At 41.4% G+C, this 22,598-nt stretch overlaps 1 protein-coding gene across 6 annotated transcripts in view; it reads left to right on the top strand.

The window, feature by feature from the left end:
- Positions 1–2,945: 2,945 nt before the first annotated feature.
- mbnl3 (muscleblind-like splicing regulator 3) overlaps positions 2,946–22,598 on the top strand; it is a 37,370-nt gene continuing 17,717 nt past the window's right edge. For 3 of the 6 annotated variants that reach the window (XM_031747653.2, XM_031747570.2, XM_031747815.2), the window contains exons 1-4: positions 2,946–3,245; positions 10,762–11,814; positions 21,753–21,917; positions 22,344–22,547. In XM_031747653.2, the coding sequence (XP_031603513.1) occupies positions 11,641–11,814; positions 21,753–21,917; positions 22,344–22,547 (543 nt within the window). In that variant the 5' untranslated portion in view covers positions 2,946–3,245; positions 10,762–11,640. Of the gene's footprint in view, positions 3,246–10,252; positions 10,685–10,761; positions 11,815–21,752; positions 21,918–22,343; positions 22,548–22,598 lie in introns of those variants that run through there. The other 3 variants (XM_039619419.1, XM_039619427.1, XM_039619433.1) reach the window with 3 other exon arrangements.

Raw genomic sequence — 22,598 nt, forward strand, 5'->3', positions numbered from 1 at the left:
GAAAAGACCACAAAAGAAAACTAAAGTTATTTCTATAGTTAAGAAAAAACTCTACAACTCTAACATCTAAAAAGTCAAGAACACTCTCGAGGAGGCATGTCATTGTGAAGGTCTACAATCAAGAATGTGTAAATACAGATTATTTACAGCAAGGTGAAAACTGCCAGTTACAATCAAATCCAGGAAGGTCAGATTAGACTTTGCCAGAAGAAGAAAAACATGTAAAAGAGCCTTCACACTTCAGAAAAAATAAATAAATTTTTATATATATATATATATATATATATATATATATATATATATATATATATATATATATATATATATATATATATATATATATATATATTTTGAAACAATGAAACCAAGACTAAGTTGTATCAGAATGACAGGAAGAGAAAAGTGTGAGAAGGGGAGAAACAGGTTGCGATCTGAAGCGTGGCACATCACATGTCAAACATGGTGGAGGTGATATTATGGTATGGGAACGTATGGCTGCTAGTCAAAGCCTGTCAATGATAATAACTGATGATGTAACTGCCGATAGAAGCAGCTGTTAAGTTGTGAAGTGTACTTCAGGGCTCAGCCAAATGCTGCAAAAATGATCAGCCAGAGCTTCACAGTGCAAATGGATAATGACCCGAAGCAAAAGCAACCCAAGAGGCAAACAAATGGGATATTCTTCAAAGGCCAAGCCAGTCACCTGATCTCAACCCAACAGAGCAGCTTTTCAGTTATTCAATACAAAACTGAATGCAGAAAAACAACTGAAGGTGACTGCAGTCAAGGCCTGGCAGAAAACAGCATCTGGTGATGTCCATGGGTTCTAGACTTCAGGCAGACATTGACTGTAAAGGTTTTTTATCCAAATATTAAAAACAAAACCTATATATATAATTATATTAGTTTGTCCACTTAATTTTTAGATAAACAGTATTTGACAGTCATGTCCTTAAGAAATCCAGCAAAGGCTAAAAGAACTAGACTGAAAATCAAAGGATAGAAACACACAAAAGAACAATGTAAATTATGGATTGCTCCACTCAGAGCCCGAACCTCAGCATTATTAAAGCAGTGTAGGATCATTTTGACAGAGAACAGAAGATAAGACAGCCAACACCCCAAGAACAAGCCTTCAAGAAGCCTGGAGAAATATTCCTAGAGACTACTTAAATAAATTAGGAGAAAGCTTGCCTAAGAGAGTTCAGCACTGAAAAAAAGGGATTGGCCAACTCTTGGATTTACGTAAACATCTTGCGTGTATTTAACATAAGTGCCTCATGCTTTAAAGTTAAGTGTAACTATATAGTGTAGAAACTACATGATATGCAGAGAGGCTAGATTAAATTGTTCATATCATGTTCGAGTGAAGTAAGTCAATAACTTTCAGTCTCGTACGCTTTGGATCGTGGTTTCAGGAAGGCATCCATCTCAGTCAAATCGAGCAAATTGGGTGGTTGTTACATTAAAAAAGTCTAACTTGTAATTTAAACACAATAATATCATGTTTCTATAAACGTAATTAAATCATGAAGGATCTGTATGAAATTCAACAACTTAATTTGTTCTTGTTGAGATGACATGATACAATCTAGTAAGAGTGGTTAGTTGCTGAACTGAACATGAAATTCACAAGATCGCACGAGATGTCAAACTGCAGGAAAATCACTGGAGTTATAAGAGGCAGACAATTATACACACACCACGTGTATGCTGTCGCTATTTATTGTGGTTTAACCTGTCAAGGACAAAAACGTACAAAAAAATTCTGCATCAAGCCTTGAAATCATAGCTTTCCTGCTTTTGGTAAGTCTGGATTGGTGGCATGGTGGTTAGTGCTGTTGCTTCACAGTAAAAAGATCCTGGGTTCAAATCCACAATCTGGCTAGTTTGCACTGGTTTCTCTCTGGGTATTCTGGTTTCTTCCCACAGTTAAAAGTCATGCAGTTTATTAGAGTTAGGTTAATTGGTGATTCTAAATTACCTGTCAATGTAAGTGCAAATGGTTGTTTGTGATAGACTTGTGAGTTGTCCAGGGTGTACCCTGCCTTGTAACCTATCACTTCAGGGTTATTTCCCTGCAACCAGGATAAAGATAGGAGGATGGTAGTTGTTTAGATCCACTCAATTTTTATGGTAACCAGGATCTAGACTTTGTTGAACATTATATAATATGAAGAGAACATGTAGTATTTAAGTGACCAAGTAGTATTGGGGTAAAAGTTATTGAATAGTGTTGAAATAAAATGACAAAATTGTGAAGGCTTAAAATATTCCAAGAGCTCAACTTACTTCATCTAAACATGTTTCAATCGCGTTTTATGAACACAAAATGCACAGGTTTATTGAATATGAAAAAGTTGTGTTGATTGAACTCAATTGTTTAAGTTTCTGCCAAAGCAAAACATTTGTGTGCAACCGATGTCCACTATTGAATCAAGTAAATCCAACATGGCCTTTTTTTCAGTGAGGATGTGTTAAAGAATAAAGGTGGTCACACCAAATATTGACACCTAAAGTCCTCAGAATTGGGAAAAATTGTTTTTGGCCGTAAACACAGTATTTCCCATCTTCTAGCAAAATATTTTTTAAAAAGTGGCTCAAGACTTTTGCACAGTACTGTAGCACAAGCATTAGACACTAAAATTATGTTATATTATATTATATTGGGGACAGGAAAGCCTTTCGTTGAACCTGAATGTATATGATGTCACCTACATGCACGTATAGAGCTGGCTTTATCTACCTGCTACACGTTATGGCGGTCCACCTTCATACCTGCCTCCCTTCAGTCGTGACTCTGATTTCCCTTAATGATGTTATCAAGTAAGCGACACACACACACGCGCGCGCGCGCTCGTCCAACTCCTCCCTCTCCACATTGCCCTCCCTCAGATTTTTTTTTTTTTTTTTTTTTTTACAAATCTGTTATCTGTGTTGTGTTCACTTGCATTTGAGCTGCCCCGCAGACAGAGCCCGCTTCTTCTTCTTCCTTTCACTCCGCTGCGGCGACACGCTTTTTTAATTTTCTACTCGCTTCAGATTTATTTTATTTCACCCAGCAAGCGCCCCCCTCCTTTTTTCTCCTTCTCCCTCCCCTAATTCTCTCTCCTCACTTTAAGGCAATGCTGAGTGCGTTACACCCCGTCTGTGCGGAAAAACAGAAAACCACGATCAAACAAACATTTCAGCCGACGTTACGTTTTTAGGAGGAGACGTCTGAGCCCGGCGGATCACTTGGACAGGTAAGAGAGCGCAGAGCACGCAGAGACTGGCGCAGCCTGACGCATTTGTAATAACTGTGAGTTTCGTATTTAACCCGTGCTGCAGCCATTTAATGTGCCCTGTTTGACTGCAGCCTGTTGCGTGGACACTGAAAGCTGCCTTGGTTATTGCTAAAGGCGTGCGTAAATCGCCGCGTTTTACATCTATGCACTGTAGTAATAACGTTTATAGGTATTTGCACGCTTAAGGGCACGTCTGGTAGAGGAGTGCAATGCTCTGTGTGGAGACAAGTGATGCAGAGAAAAGCGTTTTAGCTTGTATGGAGAATCTTATTGGATATTTAAAGTCAAATTTTTATTTATTTATTTTTTTGTCTTCTCCCCAGAGTGAACTGCACCAAATATTTTAAAAAATAATCGGTGCTAAATTACTCCCCGAGTCAGCCTTTCTACAGTAATATCGACTGTAAAGCTATTAAACCCTGCAGGTTTCTATCTATGCTGTCATGCGGCCAGCCTTGTCCTTGTTTGTCCTGTATGAGGTCAGACACTCAAGCCACCATGCGACGCTGTGTTGTCACTACTTCCCTGCCTAAACTGTATAGAGTGCTTGTGTGCGTGTGTGTGTATGTGTGTGTGTATGTATTGCCATCATATCAGACTCATCTAACAGTGCAGCCTGTCAGGACAAGTTCACACTCCCTCCAGGCTGTGGACTCTGTACCAGTCTAGCTAGTTTTTCTTTACTTAATATAAATACAGATAAACTGACACACACACACACACACACAAGTGCGCACACAGCTGCATTTCCCACATAACCTGTTTTCATTTTCCCCTCTCACACAGACACACATTAACTGCCCTGCATCTTTTATGGCACAAATAAAACCATTCACCGACACTGTAGCGGCGATTGCAGAGTCAGGGATGCACAATATTTTTACTGTCTCGGCTGTAAAATAGATAACTTTTATTATCTCGCTGCAAAGATGTGAAACTTCCAATCGAAAGCAGCCACACGAGGAAGTCAACTAAGAGTTTTTCACTCATTCAAAACTGGTGAAAGGCATGAAATGGACCAGCTGAGCTGCATGCTTCTGACTAATATGATAGGTGTTGTCCTGAGTGATGAAACAGGTTTGTTGTAAGTTTGCTTGAATGGGAGCTGTGGCGCTTTAATGAGCTGAAGGGATTACTGATACTTAACCTAATTACTCTGCTCCGTCTCTCTCTCTCCTGGCTGCTGGCTTTTGCTCTCATTGTGATTTATGGATTGTTCACTTTTTTAATCAATCACCTGCTCATTGAGGTTGTCCTGGTGTGTACTCCTATAAAAAAAAAAAAGTTGTCTGTTTGCTGGGTTGTAACCTGCAGATAAGTGGTGTGCTTTCACAGCTTTGGTATTTTGTTTCATAACTACCTGTGCCCTCTAGAAGTAGAAATCACCAGGCTTTGGGGGAATGAGGAAACTCCAGATTAAACAAAATAACTCCCACAGGAAACTCAGAGATTCTCGTGTGAAACCAAAACATTTTTTCCAGGGTACAGTTTTAAAAATCCCACACGGTCTTCCTCCGATTGGTTAAAGGCCATTTTCACTCAATCTAACATTAATATATGATCAGATGTAGGAAATTCACCCACCCTGCTTTTATTATTCTATTGTTGTTTCTGTCAACACGCAGCATTAACCAGTAACACTCAGCTTTTAACGACTGAAAATAAACACAAAACAGCAGAGAAAGGTCAGTTTTAAGCCACTCAAATTGGACCGCTGGGGAAAACACTAAAATGCTCCATTATGCAAAAGAAACACTGGATTGTTTTTCTGTCTCTCGATAAATGCACGCCTTACATTTTTATTGGCATTAGGCTACCTGCTAGTGTGTCTGTCGAGGTGGCAGCCGGCCCACGGGCCAGACATAATGCAGACGTCAGAGCTCCGGTGAAGGTTACGCTGTCGGTGCACCCTGTTTGATGAGGGACGCAGTGCGCTGGTGTCAACAGCAGCCAGCGTCATCAGTCCTCCCCCATCCGTGAGCCACCTACGTGTTGACCCCCACCTGCTGACTCCTTGAGCCCCTCTCCTCGATGCAGACACCTGGAGGACAGGCAGTGGTTTAATCACTGTTATAACTAGGGCAGTCTGTATTTATTCACCGTGCTGCATCCCTGTAATCACTTGTTTGTGCCACATCGGCTGAGATTATTTATGTAAAAAAATGTACACTCGTTTGTACAGCTCGCCTTTAACTAAGCAGGAATGCAGGTCAGCAGTTTTGTAATTAGAGAGTAATCGTGGCTCGTTTCTGTAGCCCTGGTTGCGCAGGTGACCCCACACACTGACGGCTGTAGTCCTCAATGCAGTAGGCTCATCCTCTACCCATACCTTCTGATCTCATGTAGAAATCTAAAATGCACACCTAAAAACATAGATAAAAGTAATTTGTTGCCAGAAAACTAATCAGCAGCTATTTTTTTGGCATTGATCAATATTTTTTTAAGCAAAAGTGCAAAATGCTGAAAATGTTCTGGTTCCCACTACAGCTGATATAGTATTAGAATCCCCCCTAAAGAGTTACCTAAAAAAAAAGTCCTTAATCATCGTTTTGTTTGACTCTTTGTGACCTTATGCTGCAGTGGTGTCCACAAACTCACCCAGTCTTATTTGCTCCTTATTCTGATGGGCCTTAGCAGACTTGCAGAAGCTTAAACGTGCCTGCTGCTTTTGCAGACTCTCAGCAGAGCTGCTTAGAAGACTTTAGTTTCTCTTTTCACAAGTCTAAAAATGTTGAAGTTGGTTTCCTTTGTTCACATCCACGCGGTTTCTTTGCTTGCTAACCAGCAAAATAAGTGAATCCAACATTGCCCCAATGGTGAAAAAGAAAATGTTGATTATAAATTAACATATAAACAATTGCCTGCCTCCAAATGACCTTAAGTCATAACATGAGTGAAAAGGTGGAGACAAAAAAGTCTATCTAGGATCTAGAAATCATTAATTAATCAGAGGATCCAGGAAGTGTATTTTTAGAAAGTTAGTTTGATTGTTAAAAACAGTTTATCTGTCAACCAGAATTAAGGTAGAGTACCTCCAGGTCTTGGTGTGTCAGCATGGCCATAACCTACTTTTTATAGGCATGATACGCATGCTTTAGTCTTTAAATAGCAAGTCATTGTATCCCAACATTGCAAATGGGATTATTTGTCAATCTGATAGTGCATATATACACTTCATAAAGGTATTATTATTTTATTATACACATAATACACCCTTTCCTGGATATATTATGTTTAATGACTGAACAACACTTTGTTATCTGTGGTGTTTGAGCAGATAATTAACATTAATAAAACTAAAGTATGCAGTATCACACCCACGTTTCCCGATCAGCTTTTAGGTGTAAGAACCTTTGAAGCCAAATTCTTTCTCTTTGATTTTTTCTTAGTCGATCCTTTCACTCTGTCTCCGTCTTCATTCTGTGCTCATTGGCTGTTTGTTCCACTCGTGTGTGTTGTGGTCTCCTCCTGTCAGATCTGTTGTGGTAGGTTGGGTTGTGCAACATAGCAGCTTAGCAGTAGATGCCAATTCTAGACTGTGTTTAAAAACACATTGAGACTGTTGATTGGAACATAAAATATAAACTAACAATACTTTGGTTAATACAGATGATTAATTCCTGTGAATATTTATGACAAAAACTTTTGTCTTTTGTACATTTTCATGACATGTTTTAAAGACACAGTTGTCAATATCTTACTAGCCTATTTTTTAACAGAGATTACAGTTTTTCAGTTGCAGTAGTGTGTTGGTGAGTCCTGGCTGACCAGTTGACCATTTTACACCGTTTCAAGTATTTTCATGGTGTTTTAGAACTACACATGAAGAGGAAAGGTGCGGGTCTGGCAAAGAAACTACTGACAGTGCATGCTCATTCCAGTGATCATGGTGTGTCCTGGATAATCCTCCTCTCCGACTCTAATAATCTGACTATAATACACAAAGTCTCTGTCTGTCTGACTGTGTGTTTGTTTCTTTGTCTGCAAAGTCTTTCTACACTATCAGGAGTTGGGCAACGAAATGTAGAAAACAGATCTTAGGCCCCTGAAGGCTCTTAGCCAAGGGTGGGCAATTGATTTTCCTAAGGGGCCCACATATGAAACTGGGACTGTTGTGGAGGACGGCATCAATAATCTTATAAAGAGCTAAAATTAACATTGAGGGGAATTAAATTCAAATTATAGTTGTGGCCCTCCACGACAATCCCAGCTCTGTCACGTGGCCTCTTGGGAAGATGTATTGCCAGCTCCTGTTCTTGGCTATATCCTATATTATGAAATCATCATGTTGCCTAACAACCTCCTAGCAACAGGCTAAAATGACCCGTATTTGGCATTTACGCACCTGTAACACCTCATAGAAACACCCCATCCTTTTTATTTCACAATAACATTTGTCTATACAAAAGATAAATTGTGCTTAATACATTATGATGGCATCACATTGCCTAGCAACCACCTTGCAGTGGGATAAAATGACCCATTTTTAGCATATACACAACATCTACCACTCTTATTTATTTCCAAATCCAAACTGGGAGCTGGTTCCACAAAATAGGGATCTGAAAGCTGAAGGCTCTGCCTCCCAATCTAATTTTAAATACTGTAGGAACAACAAGTAAGCCTGCACTCTGAGAATGAAAAGCTCTATTGAGGTGATATGGTACTCTGAGGTCTTTGAGGTAAAACGGGACCTTGCATGTGATGAGATTCAATATTTTATTCAATAAAGTCAATAGGAAAGTGTTTACTGAGGACACAGATCAAGGTGGCCAAGCACTTTTTTTCTCATAGAAGTCTTTTCACAACCAGAGAGGTTGCCCCCTATGGACCATTAAAAATAATGCAGGTTTCGGGCACTTCTTACATTACTTCACTTTTCAGACTTGATCCACCTTTTGTACTCTATCTGATATCCATCCATTCAACCAGCTTTCTTATCCAATTCAAGGTTGTGAAGTGGTTGGAGCTTATTACAGATGTCACGGTTATACCCATCAAACGGTAACAAAGGAGTAGCTTAACACTTATTGGAATGAATGCTGTGAAATTTCTGCAAAGAAATGTGTGGTTTCTGATGAAGATGACATTTTAAAATTTCCAACAGTAATAATGAGCATGTACATGTTTGCTTACTATAGTCCACTGCCGTATGTTTTGCCAGGATACTGGGCAGTGGTGCCTACTAAGTTAGCATGCACAGCCGTGCACTAACCTACAGTGTTAAAGTATGTACTAGCTTGTTAGGATTATATGGGAATCTTGCAGCGTCACACATATCCACTAGGAAAGGAAAGGATTGATCATTCATTCAGAGTACTTCTGAATAATTTGTTAATCCTAGTTTGCAGTAAAAGTCATCTGTTCTTTTCCATTTAGCTACATTTACATGCTCAGTGATGTAGGAGCAACTCCCACTTATAAGTAACTAATTAATAAAAGTTACTTCATCACTTGCAAAATGTCAGGTCTGCTAACTCAGGCGCTCACTGGTCTGTTTATGACCATGCTGTAAAAAAACAAACAAACCACCACCCCCAAGTGGCCATGTCACATTTAACCCACTTACACATTATTCAATGGCTTTAATTCTCTGTTTTTAACTGTTCCCTTTGTCTAGGTGTATCCATAAAGGCCTCAGAGAGGCAAGAGGCAAACTGAGGAAAGCAGAGTCCCAGCAGCTTGTATGAGGAAGTGAAAGATTTTTCCTGTGTATATTCAAAGTTGCCCAGTGCAGTGTAAACTAGGCTGACTTTGGAGGCGAGCCAGTTTTTCAATGCAGCTTTCCAAGAATGGTTGTAACGGCAACTGTGCGCCATTTGGTGTCTGGTGTGGCAAGCGCGAGGAGCGTTGCTGAGGAGCATTTTGATGAGTGTGTTGCATATTGCTGAGCTGCATCGTCAGGATGTGCGTAAGCAGAGGCGTTTGACACTGATGTGGACCTGAATGAAGGACAGGCAGAGCTGCAGGAGGAGGAGTGCTCGCCTTGTGCCCCTGAGAAAAGTTTCTATCGATCTATAGGTAGGCTGAGAGGAGAGAAGAGGCACAGACAAGCAGAGTGGTTAAAGCAAGCAAAGCAATTGCTGTACCTGCTCATCTCTCATTCCTCTTTTTTTGGCTGGGATGTGTCTTTGTTCTTGTGTTTGAAGGTGGGTGTATCAATTCAGTTCCCACCTCCCCCTTATCCCTCCGTCTCCCACTCTGCTGCAGTGTTCTCCTTCTGGGCTGTGTATCTGCATGCTCACATACACACACACACACTCCTTCCCTCACATTCTCCCCCCCGTCGCTTCCTCCGTCTGTGTCTGCCGCCATCAGACGCAGGGACTGATAATATCTGCTCCAACGCCCTGTCCTCCTCCTGTTTTGTTTTTTTATTTTGCACTCCTTCTCTCCTGCATCTCTCCTGTTCTTAATTCATTGGACATGCGCTCAGGTTTTAAACAGCATAGCCCTCTTTCTCTTCAATTTACAATTTTAAAAGTCCCCCCCAAAATGCAGTCTGGACCTCCCCTTCCCTTGAGAAGCTGCTAGTTTCTTCTGTGTACATGTGTCACCTCTCTGATCAGTATCTGTATTCACTTAGTGTCCGGACACGTCACTCTGCTCCTTTAGAGTGAGCAGCACAACAGGCTGCATGCATCATCCTTGCATCATGCTGCAGCAGAGTGCACAGTTTGGATAACTCCTCCACATCTGTGAGAAGACTGAGCTGTCTGGTTTCAGCTCAGGGCTCTAGTACAGCGTGGATATTAGCATGTGGCTCAGCCATGACTGCCATGACTGTGCTTGTACCAGTGAGGAGGGGGGAAAAAATCAGAGAGGAACAAGGACAGGCTGTGTGAAGGGAGGAGCTGAGCTTTAAACTGCTCTGTCATTGGTTAGTCACGTGCCCTGCCTGCCTGTAAGAGTCTGCCTGATTGGCTGCTGCTCTGCATTGAGCACAGCAGCTGCAGTTGTGATGAACTACCCCTTCTCTCTCTGCCCTGGCTCTGCTTTTCCTGTCTCTACCCCTCGCATTAATAACTGTCTGGCACTCATCTGTGTGGACCAGCGTGCCAACCTGTGCCACTTCAAGGACACCTCTATCCGCTGTGTGTTTCTGCGTGAATCATGTCAAGTTAGTCAATTACTTTCTGCTCCGTGGAGCCCGCCGGAGTTAAAGTGACGTCTCCACTGCCTGCAATCTCCCTCCCTCCATCCTCTCCCTCTCTCCCTCTCCCTCTCTTGTATCACTTAATCAAGACATACTGTAGCTTGCCCTTTCCTGTTCACCGCTGCCTCCCTCCCTGCTACCCTATTTGTTTGCCCTCGTCTTCTCCTCTTTGGCTGTTTCGCGTCCACCCTCCCTGCCTCGTGATCCTCGTCGCCCTCCGTTTAAACAAACTCCACACCAGGTTGTAGCTCTACAGTCACGTTCTCTCCTCAACAGGCTGGTGTTTTGTTAACGCTCCTCTGTTTTTGCAATCCACAGCAAGGCAGCAAGCAAGGACATGCAGCAGAGAGGTCAGTGAGGAGGAGGAGGAGGATGACAGCAGAAGAATAGGAAACGGACAAGGAGGGATGAGAAAGAGACTGAAGTAAGAGGAGGAAGTGGAACTCCAAAGTGCCTACTGCGAGGGTACGTCTGCCGAGTCTGCTGGATTACAGCGGGACAGTGTGTGTCTGGCCTTGAATGGAGGCTGTATTTTATCCTGACAGCCACAGAGTCATCCATCCCACGTTGCTGAGCTGCAGTCCCGACATACCCTGAGCTGAGCAGCCACTTCGACTCATCATTACAAGGACATCTCCGTGTAAGACTGTCTTTTTTTTGTTTTATTTTTGTTTTGTTCTTGTTTTTTGTTTCTAAAGAAATCTTTAGTTTCCTTGTCAGGCTGCCCAAATATAACTAAAGTAGAACTACAGTGAATGCCCCAGCCTGGCCATGTTGACGTGAATGTAATGGTGATTTACAGCGGGCTGATACAGGTGAATGCACACACTCGGCGACCTATCCAAGCGACATGCCAGAGTGATGCCCTCAGATTAGTTTCCTTTTTTTCTTCCTTTTTTTGAGACAGAGCTGGCCTCTGCTCACAGTCAAGCCCCTCTATATATCTCGCTGCAGTGAGACTTCAGCTGCCACTTTTCCCAGGAAGAACTAATAAACATCCCCCAAAATACACCAACCAAAAGGACTCGCTGCCTATTTGCACTGAGGAGAAACCCAAAATATTTTTGCTTCTGTTTCCTCTGTGTTGTGCTGGGGGATTTTTTTTGTCTTGAATCACCATTAGTCACCCTTGCTCTCATCAGACAGTTTTCCGTCAGTTTGCCCCCCGCCGCTGCACAGCGTCTGCAAGCGTCTCTGATGGCTGTCAGCATGACCATGGGACGAGACACCAAATGGCTGACCTTGGAAGTGTGTCGTGAGTTTCAGAGAGGCACCTGCTCGCGGTCTGACGCTGAGTGTAAGTTTGCACATCCCTCACGGAGCTGCCATGTGGAGAACGGCCGAGTCATCGCCTGCTTTGATTCGCTCAAGGTAACTGTGCTACAGACACGCTGCTCTAATACAGCTTGTTTGTTTCCACACATTCATTGTGCTTCATGACAAGCTAGTTAACGCCTTTTAGCTCTGTGGAATATTATATAGCTGAATGACATACGAACACACCCTGACGTACATACAAACCAGGATTTTGTGCAGTGTTTCAAATGAGTTTGCTTATCTTTAACAGGAAAAACACATCACGTAGAAATACGTCAGGATTTGCGCGATCAACCCCCTAAACCTATAAAACTATGTCAGTTGGTCATAACTTTACATATCAATATATTCTAATTTTATCTTTATAGTGTATATCTGTGTGATTCTGGGGCTGGAAAGTATAGGGATGAGTGTTATTTCAAGTCTTAGTAACATTTTTCTGTAGTTTTTTTAAACATTGTATAATGAAGCAAAAGTGTGTTGTCTACATGTCCCAGAATTGCCTTTTTAATTCATGAGAAAAACAGCTGTAATTGACATATTTTATTTTGTCACCATTTAGCTAAGATAAGCACACATGTCAGCAGGGGTTTGCTGCCTGTAAAGAGCGTCTGGCCTCCCCCCTAAGGGGAAAATCACCAAGACTGTAATAAAATTCTTTTGAGCTATTTAAGTTTGGACTTATTTACTTAACCGTAAAGTACATTTTCGTTTATCGAATTGCCAGAAATAACAGCATAGTGCATAAACTTGCTGTAAGCAAGGTAACAAAGACTCTTTCCTTTCACTGTTTGTGACAAGTTGCGGCCAAAGGCCCATTTTGAGATAGGAAAAAACCCCGTTTAGGTCATTTAAATTTCACGATAAGGGCCTTTCCCTGGATATATATATATAAAAAAGAAAATTCAGGCCCACCAAAAAGATTTTGGCCTTTCCCCCAAAAAGGAAAACCACTGAGACTGTGATGCAGAATATTTTTAACCATTTATTCTGAGTGGAAGTTTCATTTACTCAAGACTAAAATACATTTTTATGTCACAAATGCCAAATATCTTCTGTTAAGTGAAGTAACACTGACTCAGTTTCTTATCTATGTGTACTTAACATTAGTTAGTCCCCAAAAGGCCTGGGAAACTGGGGAAAACCTGTGATAGTGAAACACCCTGTAGTTTAGATAGTCTACTATATGATAAAGAGGAACTGCTGACAATCATTTCCATACCTGTTATAGATTACAGGCCAGCTGATACATTCTGTATATCTGTCTGCCTGTCAGCTTCTTGGCCGATGTTGCGCTATTACAGATGTATGACAGTCGCCATATTTATCTTTTCCTACATGCACCAGTTTATATGATAACCTTTAACTTTATGATAATTTTTTTCCCCAAAGAACATAATAGAGAAAATATGCTTGGAGTAGTTTAGAAATAGTGTTATTTGTGTTTGCTGCGCATGCAGCAGAGTAGCATGAGCAGACAGTGGTGCAGTCAGGTGGTGTCTTCACATTGATTTGCTTGTGAAAGATGTGGTAGTTTGTGAAGGATAGCATTTACACTTTTTATCATAGCTGTGCATTTATGTAGCTGTGTATTTATAAATATCATTCAGTATCAACATCAGAAATGTTTTAAATTAATAGAAATTGTCATCAGCTTCAAAAATATAGTGTTGCACTAGAGATTTCCTCTGTGGCTCAGACGTCAGGATTAATATGTCTTAATATAGTTGCAATTCTTCCTTTATTATCAAAAAACAAAAAAAGTTTGAATTAATATGTATCATTTGGCTGCCTTAAATATCACATCCCAAATAGGCCTGCTCATTAGCTGTTTTACTGTCCACGTGTAAAATATTGGCTTTTTTTACTTACAGTTTAATGTTACCATATTGATTTAGAGGTGAAAAACATGTGTCTGGTTACTGTCTGGGTCGTAAACCTTTCAGCCAGATTTTCTTTGGCCATGGTATAACTGGTATAACCAGGCATGAGTCTTAATAACTAAATACAGATTCTGTATTTATTTGTAGCTACATAAACCAGGGAATGACATCTGGTTTTCCAGATATTTATTGTTTCCGCTCGGACCAGGCATAATTTCTCGTAAAGCGGCTCAGCTGATGCTCTCTGCTCCTCCACCACCTCTGATGTGGGCTAGTCGGTCGTGCTGCTCCAGCATCACTGCAGCTGCTCTCCTCACCCCCATCCTCGCTCCTCCACCACAGAATCACAACACTAGCGCTGCTCGCACGCTGTGTAAAAACAGTCTGAAATGCGGTGCATTTTAGAGGAGCTACATCTCTCAATGGCCAATTATGCTAAAATCCAGAATACACTGTTGCTCCGCTCGTGCGCGTGCATGCGTGTTGATGTATGCATGTTTGTCCACCAGCTTTCCCGCAGTGAAAAAGTGAGACTCGGACAAGGGGCTTTCTGTCTGAGTGCAGCTGCTGTCTCCTCGTTTATTGAGTTAGAATTTATTATTCAGCCATTTTTCTGTGTTATGTCCTCCAGAGAAGGGGGGAGTTGGAGGAGGAGAGAGAGAGAAAGAGAGAGGGGGCCTAGCAACAGCACAGGAGTGCATACCCATTGGATAGTTTGATCTTCCTGAGTGGCATGGCTGTTTTTAGCACAGAGCAACAGCCTGGCCCTGTACTGGTCTCACTGACAGGAAGAAGGGGCTGTTTGAAGCTCCAGGGTCACGTTGATAGCCTGAGAGAGAACTGAAGCTGGTGACGAGGGTCAGATCAGATGGTTTTGACATACAGTGCCGGCACAGAGTGTGAAACCATCTTTTCTTTGACAGTGTTTCTGTCTTCGTTGTTGTTCGGGATTGTGCTCAGCTGACAGTTGTTGCTTTCAGTCGACTGACTAGAAAAAACAAGGAAGCATCACGCGCTGTCCCCAGCAGAGCCGCTCTACAGCATCGCTCCTTCCTCCTGCTCCCCGCCCACCCCTCCCTCCTTTGTTAATTTTATGGATTTATCCGCTAATGGCTTCCCTCCTCATCATCCCTCCCATATCTGGCATCTCCATGCAGGCCCAAGCCGAACGCTGTCATTCCCTGTTGCTCCTCCATTAGCTCCGTCTGGTTGGTCTGAACCCGCTGCAGGGGGGGGGCTTGCTGCCTTCTTCTTTTTACCTTGTTAACTGGAGTGCTGCTGTCATCTCAAATGATTAATGTGGGCATTGCATCTACCCACCATGCTACTTTTCAACTTAAAGATGATTCAATAACAGTGTCACCTTTGAATGACATCATCGAAGGACTGCAGCTAACAACATTATGATTATAGATTTATGAACTAAACTTTGTGGTCAACTAACCTAATGTGAAATGCATGAAGATCTCCGAGACAAGTTTAAAAAGCCAAATTCTACTTTAAAATCAATTTTTTTGTCCAAAAAACAACAACAAGAGCAAAATATTTGGTTATTTAAGATGGCGGAATAATATTTGAATAACTGAAATGTAATTTTAATAAGTTTTATGTTAGAGGATACCAATATTTTTAGAACTGAATACATAGTCTTGATTAATTGGTTCATTCATTGTCTAATTTTTTCATCTTCACATCAAATAATAACATTTAATGGTGATCCATTATGGTTTACCTGAATTACAGTGCATAGTGCTACAATGGTAGGTGCTAAACATTTCAAACAAAGAGGTTGATATATGTAAAATTAATCTGTCTGAGCCAAGGTTCACGGTTCAATCAGACCCAATATAAAAGATGGACATTACCTCCTGATCTGAAAAGTAAAGCCAGTAAGGAAATTTGGAAACTGGCATTAAACTGGCTTAAACTTTTTAACAGCCACCAGGTGGCGATACATATGGTTGAACAGTTCTGGGAAAATGGCCCCAAACCCTCGAGTTTGACTTTATTTCCTGAGGATTTCATAGGCTCAGTCACTCATTTCAGGCCACACTGAATAAAATATTTAGTCAATTTTGTAAATTTTGCTCATTCTAAATTTCACAAAGGAGGATTATCCAGGGTATCGCAATCAGTTAATAATTTGTCAATCACAAGTTTCACTTCACTGTTATGAATTCGGAGTGTAGGACTGATGAGGACTGAGGCAGGAGGACAGGAGGCAGACCAAAAGCTATTTGTTTAAGCTGATATACCAAAATCCAAAACAGTGGTGAACACACAGGAAAATTAAGAGTCACCGGGACATAGACCAAGGAGAAGGACAGGACTATTTATACACATGAGATAATAAGGGAAGTACATCTCATAAACAAAATAGCAAAGTCAAAAATTCATGCGGGAGTACACAATGGTGACCGCAAAGGAAGATAAACAGACAGCAAGACAAAGACTAAAGTAAAAGATTGGACTATTTATACACTTGAGGTAACAAGAGAGCTGGATGCACGAGGGTAGCATGACACAAGTAAGAGCGACCATGCAGGTGAAGACAGTCAACGACAATGGATCAGGAGGGGAAGTAAAACTAAAAGTATAACACATGAAACAGATTATCTCCAAAGTAAAACAGAAAATGAACAGTAAAATGCAAACTACAAAACTACAAAACTAGAATTAAAATATCGCCTGAAGTGTTTCCTTACAATGTGAAGGAATGACTGAAAATTAAATTATAGCAATAAACAAAACAAAGAATGAAGAAACCCTGGAACGATCAAAAAGAGAGTACCAGTACCAGTAGTATCCAGCTATTTCTATTCTTTCATTTGCATGATGTTAGTGAGTACATAAACTAAAACTAGTTAGCACAATGTAGTGGCAAGATCCTCTATTGTTCTCTTACATCTGATTATAATTTCAACTTACATAAAACTAAAGTATAAATGTAAGACCCTCATCGCATCAATGTTACCAAATACCACTGTGAATATGCTACACTGATGTTCTAAACAGTTGGATTTGCCAACGTAATCTAATAACAATGTCATAGTTCGATTAGTAAACTGCATAGTATTTATGTTTGATATTAATGCAGAAAAGTCTCCATGTACTCTGGTTATTTTGCAGTCACAGAGCAGTATTATTGCAGTGTTATCAAACATAAGAGCAAACGCAATTTTGGCATTTCATATGTATTTGTATGGCAGTGATATCCCTAATATCGTCATGTTGGGCCACATTAGGGACAGCTCCACCTATCTGGTGTTCTAACCTTGTGTTTATGAAGGGCAGCCAATCAGAAGAAAGGTTATGCTGAACTGGGAATCATGCAAAGCCACTCTAGAGGCGTCCAAGAAAAAAAAAGTGGTGGAAATGAGTGTAACAGGTCGTCTTTAGCTGAAAGAAAGCATCAGTTGTGTTTCATGTTAATATTGTTTACAGTGCAGTTCTGTAAACGTGTGCCACAGAGTAGAGCTGCGCTGTGATCTTTTTTATCGACGTCCTAGCTCTCTCTTCTCTCTGCGCATCAGCGGCACACTACTGTACAAACAGGGACTTTCTGTGTGTTGTGTAGTGCGTTGCTATGGCTACCAAAAGGAGATTCCTGACCCAGTACTCTCCTCAGCACCGCTATTCATTGGCCTCTTTCTCTAACCCAGATTTCACAGCTTTCATAAAGGTTTTGTATCAAAGTTTTCTTTATTTCTTTGTGTTTCTGTCTGGAGCGTGCAACGCATAATGTCAATGCACCATTAGATTCATTAATAGATACTTTTCTTTCCCTCTGAGTTGGAGCAGGCGTGCTGGGCTCATGGGGCTCTCTCTTCATTACAGTCTCATCCCTAAACACACAGCTCGCTGACGCAAAGCTTGCTCCAGTGTAGGCGAGAGTGTTTTTGTACGCCTGTGTACCATCATGACCATTTTTTAGGCGGCTGCGTTGCTCTTGTGCTTTTTTGTGTGCTCTGTGATGCTGGTGAAGAGACACTGCGGTTTCCTCCTGTTTTTATAGAGTTATCCTGCTGCTAACACCCTTTTTATGTCCCCTCATCTCAGCATGTTATCCATCACCATCAGAGCCTCTGCACCATGACGTCAGCTTGTCTTCAGACTTTTTTTTCTATTGTCCTCTGCTTTAGTGCTCTCGGTTGTTCTTGATCACCTAATGCGAGGGACTTTCTGTGGGTGTGGTTTGATGACAGAGCATGTTGCCGAGGCTTAGCGGAGGTAGTTTAGCGGGTTAACGACTCATCTGCAGGGGCAGACAGATGCTGTCGGCCCAGGGGTTTAATGAAGACTGCAGTTTCTCCTCTGAGTGTGCGTTGACCTGCAGTGTTCCTGCAGCACCATCTTCACCTTCCCCACAGTCTGCCAGGGAGCAAGGACACTGCTTTAACGGCATTCTGGGCCAAATTGATTGCTTTTAGATAAATGGATCCAAATCTGATTTAGAGTTTGTCAAAAAGCCAGAAATGACAGGAAAAAAGGAGCATGAAGAATGACTTCTGATCACAACGGGTTTTGGCCACGGCTGCTGATGCAGGATAAGATTCGCGGGTAATTTATGACTTTAATTTTTCCCAGTTTTCCGAGATGATAAATTCAAAATATCCACGTATTGTGCAGTAATGAGATAATTCTCAGTTGCATCTGTAAATCCACGACATTGATTACAGAGCGTAGCCAGAACCAGCTGAGTTGTAGTCTCATAAGATGATCAGATAAAAAAAACAAAAAAACTGGAGCTGGCATTTTGGTGTCCTGCAATGTTTAGCCGACTTAATAATCTTTTAATTTTCATTCCATGATAATGCAGAGCTGTGTTTGTTTTAATATAAAGCTCCTCAATTTTTCATTTATATTGATTAGAAATGGCACATTAAAGAAGAAAAGTTGTGAAAATATCCATTTAAACTCTGGAAATTATGGATAAAAAACCAGTTCAGGGACACCATTGTAGCGTTTTAGAGAAATGAATCGAGAGTTTCATTTATTTATGTTTCCTTAATGTATAGTCTGACTTCAAAGTTTCTTTCTAGAGACATCAAAGGCAAGACAGCAATTGCATTATTAGGAACGTGGTGAACAGCAACTGTAAAATACCACATCACAGACGTGAAGTTTGTACAATTAACACGAAAGATTATAATCTGTGGAGCACATTTACAGATATTAAATGTTTAACATAAATGTCAAAAGTGGATTAATGGTAAATCAGAGCTGTAGTCATTTTAAATAACTGTATTATAATTTTACAATTATTCATACTTCTGGAAATTACATACATTTCTTTGTTTTTCTATATTATATTTTACACTATGTATTTATAGTGTATTGTGGTTTTAAATATGTTGATTTATGTTATGAATGTTGTAAAACGTGAATGTAAAAGCCCAACAAGGGACAAGGGTCACAAATTAGCAACAGTTATAAACTCATCGTGCAGCAAATTGGTTTTATGTGCCGTAGTGGAACTACGTTAAACTGCACTGTCTCATTTAATTAAATAAATAGAACCCATTATAAAGCTTTTGCTTTAGGTTCACTTATAGCAAAATCAACTTAGGTGAAGAAGATCAATCAAAGTGCTTTTTTGAGCTTGTCAGATTTTAGATAATTCGGATCAGCTTATCAATTGTAAATGCTTGTTTTAAAGCAATGCATTATTTAACCTATTTACTCCTTATAGAAAGTACCACTACAGCGTTTTCAGTGAAAATCAGTGCAAAGAGTACTGGATGGTGATTCTGCACCAGAAAACTGGCTGCTTTTACTTTAAGTGCTGTCTGATCTCTGCTTTTGTGGCCTACACTGTTTCCGGTGATGGCACAGGCTTAGCAAGATCAAACCTCTGGGTTGCAGGTTCTGTCCCTGGTAGGTTAGTGCCTTTTCAGGTGCTGTGGTCAGGTGTACTTGGTTTATATCTATACACAGTGTTCTTTTTGACTGGCATTTCTTGGTGGATTTGCAATAACATGGTTCACAACATCACTGGAAACATTGTTACCTTGAAAGAATTTTTTCAATTCTCTCACATTAAATTGGTTTGTTCACTTCCCTTTTTTCTTATTACTAAAAGAATGATATAAAACAACTCTGGTACAGAAACTTTACATTGCTAGAAACCCCAACATAAACGTCCAGTTGACGTTCAAGAAACGCACCCAGCAGATGTTGCAGCAGTTTTTTGAACCAAGGCTAGAAATCAAGAAAATCACATCAACCGATGGTTGCTAGATGTGGTTGTATACCGTCCCCAACATGTCCGACTGGATAACCGCTGCTCATCAACAATCACAATGAACACCGGTGTACCACAGGGCTGTGTGATGAGCCCTTTCCTCTACTCCCTCTTCACCCATGACTGCAGACCTGCTGATGGTTCCAACACCATCATTAAGTTTGCAGATGACACCACGGTGATTGGCCTCATCAGTGACAACGATGAGGCCGCCTACAGGGAGGAGGTGGATCGTCTGGCTGAGTGGTGCGACACAAACAACCTGCTGCTTAACACCGAGAAGACTAAGGAGCTCATCGTGGACTACAGGAGGAATGCTGACCCACATCCACCCATCCACATTAAGGGGATGGCTGTGGAGCGTGTGAGCAGCTTCAAGTTCCTGGGAGTCCACATCTCCGAGGATCTCATCTGGACGACCAACTGCTCCAAGCTGGTCAAGAAGGCTCACCAGCGCCTCTTCTTCTTGAGGACTCTGAGGAAGAACCACCTGTCCTCAGACATCCTGGTGAACTTCTATCGCTGCACCATCGAGAGCATCCTGACCAACTGTATAACAGTCTGGTACGGGAACTGCTCTGCCTCGGACCGGAAGGCGTTGCAGAGGGTCGTGAAAACTGCCCAGCGCATCGCCGGAGCACCACTTCCTGCCATAAAGGACATCTACAGGAAGCGGTGTCTGAAAAGGGCTGGGAAAATCATCAAAGACCCCAGTCACCCATCACATAGACTCTTCACCCTCCTGCCCTCTGGGAGGCGCTACAGGAGCCTCCGGACTAAGACCACCAGGTACCGGAACAGCTTCTTCCCCACAGCTGTCAGACTCCTGAACTCTGCCTCCTGACATCTGACCCACGTTAAACTCATGGACTGAACATACACACACCCACAACCACTAGCACTTTACCACTACTGGACTGGTTCCCAACTATACTTTATAAAACTAGTTTGGATGTATGAATTGTAGGCCAATGAGTCATGATTCTTTCCAGAGCAGCTTTTTTTTGGCTGCCATTCTGTATTCAGTTCATCTGTTATATTAAAGCTACTTTCGGCTGCTTCCTTGTCACAAGAGCTCGCCACAGCGGGTATCTCCACATGTTTGATTTGGCAGATTTTTACACCGGATACCCTTCCTGGCGCAGCCCCTGAGGGACTTATATCTCCTCCCCTCTGCTATGCTAAAATGTACAAATTTGACTTGTAAGTTTATTTTTTCCAGTAAACACTGCTTTACGCACTCATACACTGCAATATTTTTCCCTCATTTTGAAAAATAGGTTCTTTTATTTTATTTTTGAGCTGATATCTTCCCGATGGAAATACTGACTCTATCATAGAGGACGGTGAGAGTTAAGCATATGTTGTCAGCCTCCAGCTTTATCGCTTGTCACTTTGGTTTATTTTTCTGCTGTGGAAAAATCCAAAGCTGGCTCAAATGCAACACCTGTCATTTCACATTGCCTCAAAAATGACTTCATGACAAAATGAAATGATTATATCCTGAGAAATTTAAAAAAAAAACACCTTTGAATGTTCTTCTATCGTCAGAACTCTTTTACAAAGCGGTTGCATATTTCTCATGAATGATGCAGCAGAAGCTCTTCTGGGGCTTCATTAGTACTTTATTCACCAAATTTAATAAGCCATAGTCATTAGGACTCCTCTGAAAGCACACTAGATCCTTGATGTTTAGTGTAACAAATTGCACTTGATTATATGGATGAGTCCTCTGCTAACCTTGAATCGGTTGCTTTGATAAGAGGTGATTTTTATTTATTTAATTATTTTTGGGTGGCAGTGAGTTTTTGTTGTCTGCTTAAAGCTTCTCTGCTCATCCTTCCTGTCTCCGCTCTCCTCGTCAGGGGCGTTGCACACGCGAAAACTGTAAATACCTACACCCACCTCCGCACCTGAAAACCCAGCTGGAAATCAACGGGAGGAACAACCTGATCCAGCAGAAGGCCGCAGCAGCCATGTTGGCTCAGCAGATGCAGTTCATGCTGCCTGGAACACAACTGCAGCCCATAGTGAGCAGCCCATCCTAAACTATGACTCTACAGTAATGCACTCATCAAAACACCGTGCTGTGTGCAAGATGTGCACCAAACAGACAACAAGTAGTAGAATAATAATTCACTCTGTTGATGCTGGTTATTTTTATCCTCTTACAAACATAAAATAGGGAATAAAAAGATCAATTTTGTTTTTAAAAAGTCTTTGAAAGCCAAAGTTTCTTACTGTACAAGGAGAAATTTGCAGAATCTCAAGTGACATTGAAAGTCTTTTATGTATTCTGCCTGCTCAGCTTTTTTTCATGGTTGTAGAAGTTATTTAGGCAGCTGCATTGTTCTTATTCCTGTAAAAAGCAGTGCTGGCAGTCAAGCACTTCAAGCCTCCCAACGCTATTGAAAGCTCTGCCATAAATTGTCTTTTTCTTGTTCTCTTTCTTTCAGACAACATTCCCAGTGACGCCCTCTCTGGCAACGAGTCCCAGCATGGCATTCAGTCCATATCTGAGCCACATGGGCCCAGCGATGGGTTTGATGCCTGAGCTGCTGCCCAGCACTCCCCTGCTCGTCCCCGGGAGTCCTACCGGTCTGGCAGCCATGGGAAATGGCACCTCCGCACAAAAACATGTGCGCACAGACAAGCTGGAGGTATGCAGCCTGAGTGCAGTTGTTGTGTTTCTATGTTTGGCCGAAGAACGA

The sequence above is a fragment of the Oreochromis aureus genome, linkage group 2 (genome assembly GCF_013358895.1).
Source record: "Oreochromis aureus strain Israel breed Guangdong linkage group 2, ZZ_aureus, whole genome shotgun sequence".
NCBI lineage: Eukaryota > Metazoa > Chordata > Actinopteri > Cichliformes > Cichlidae > Oreochromis > Oreochromis aureus.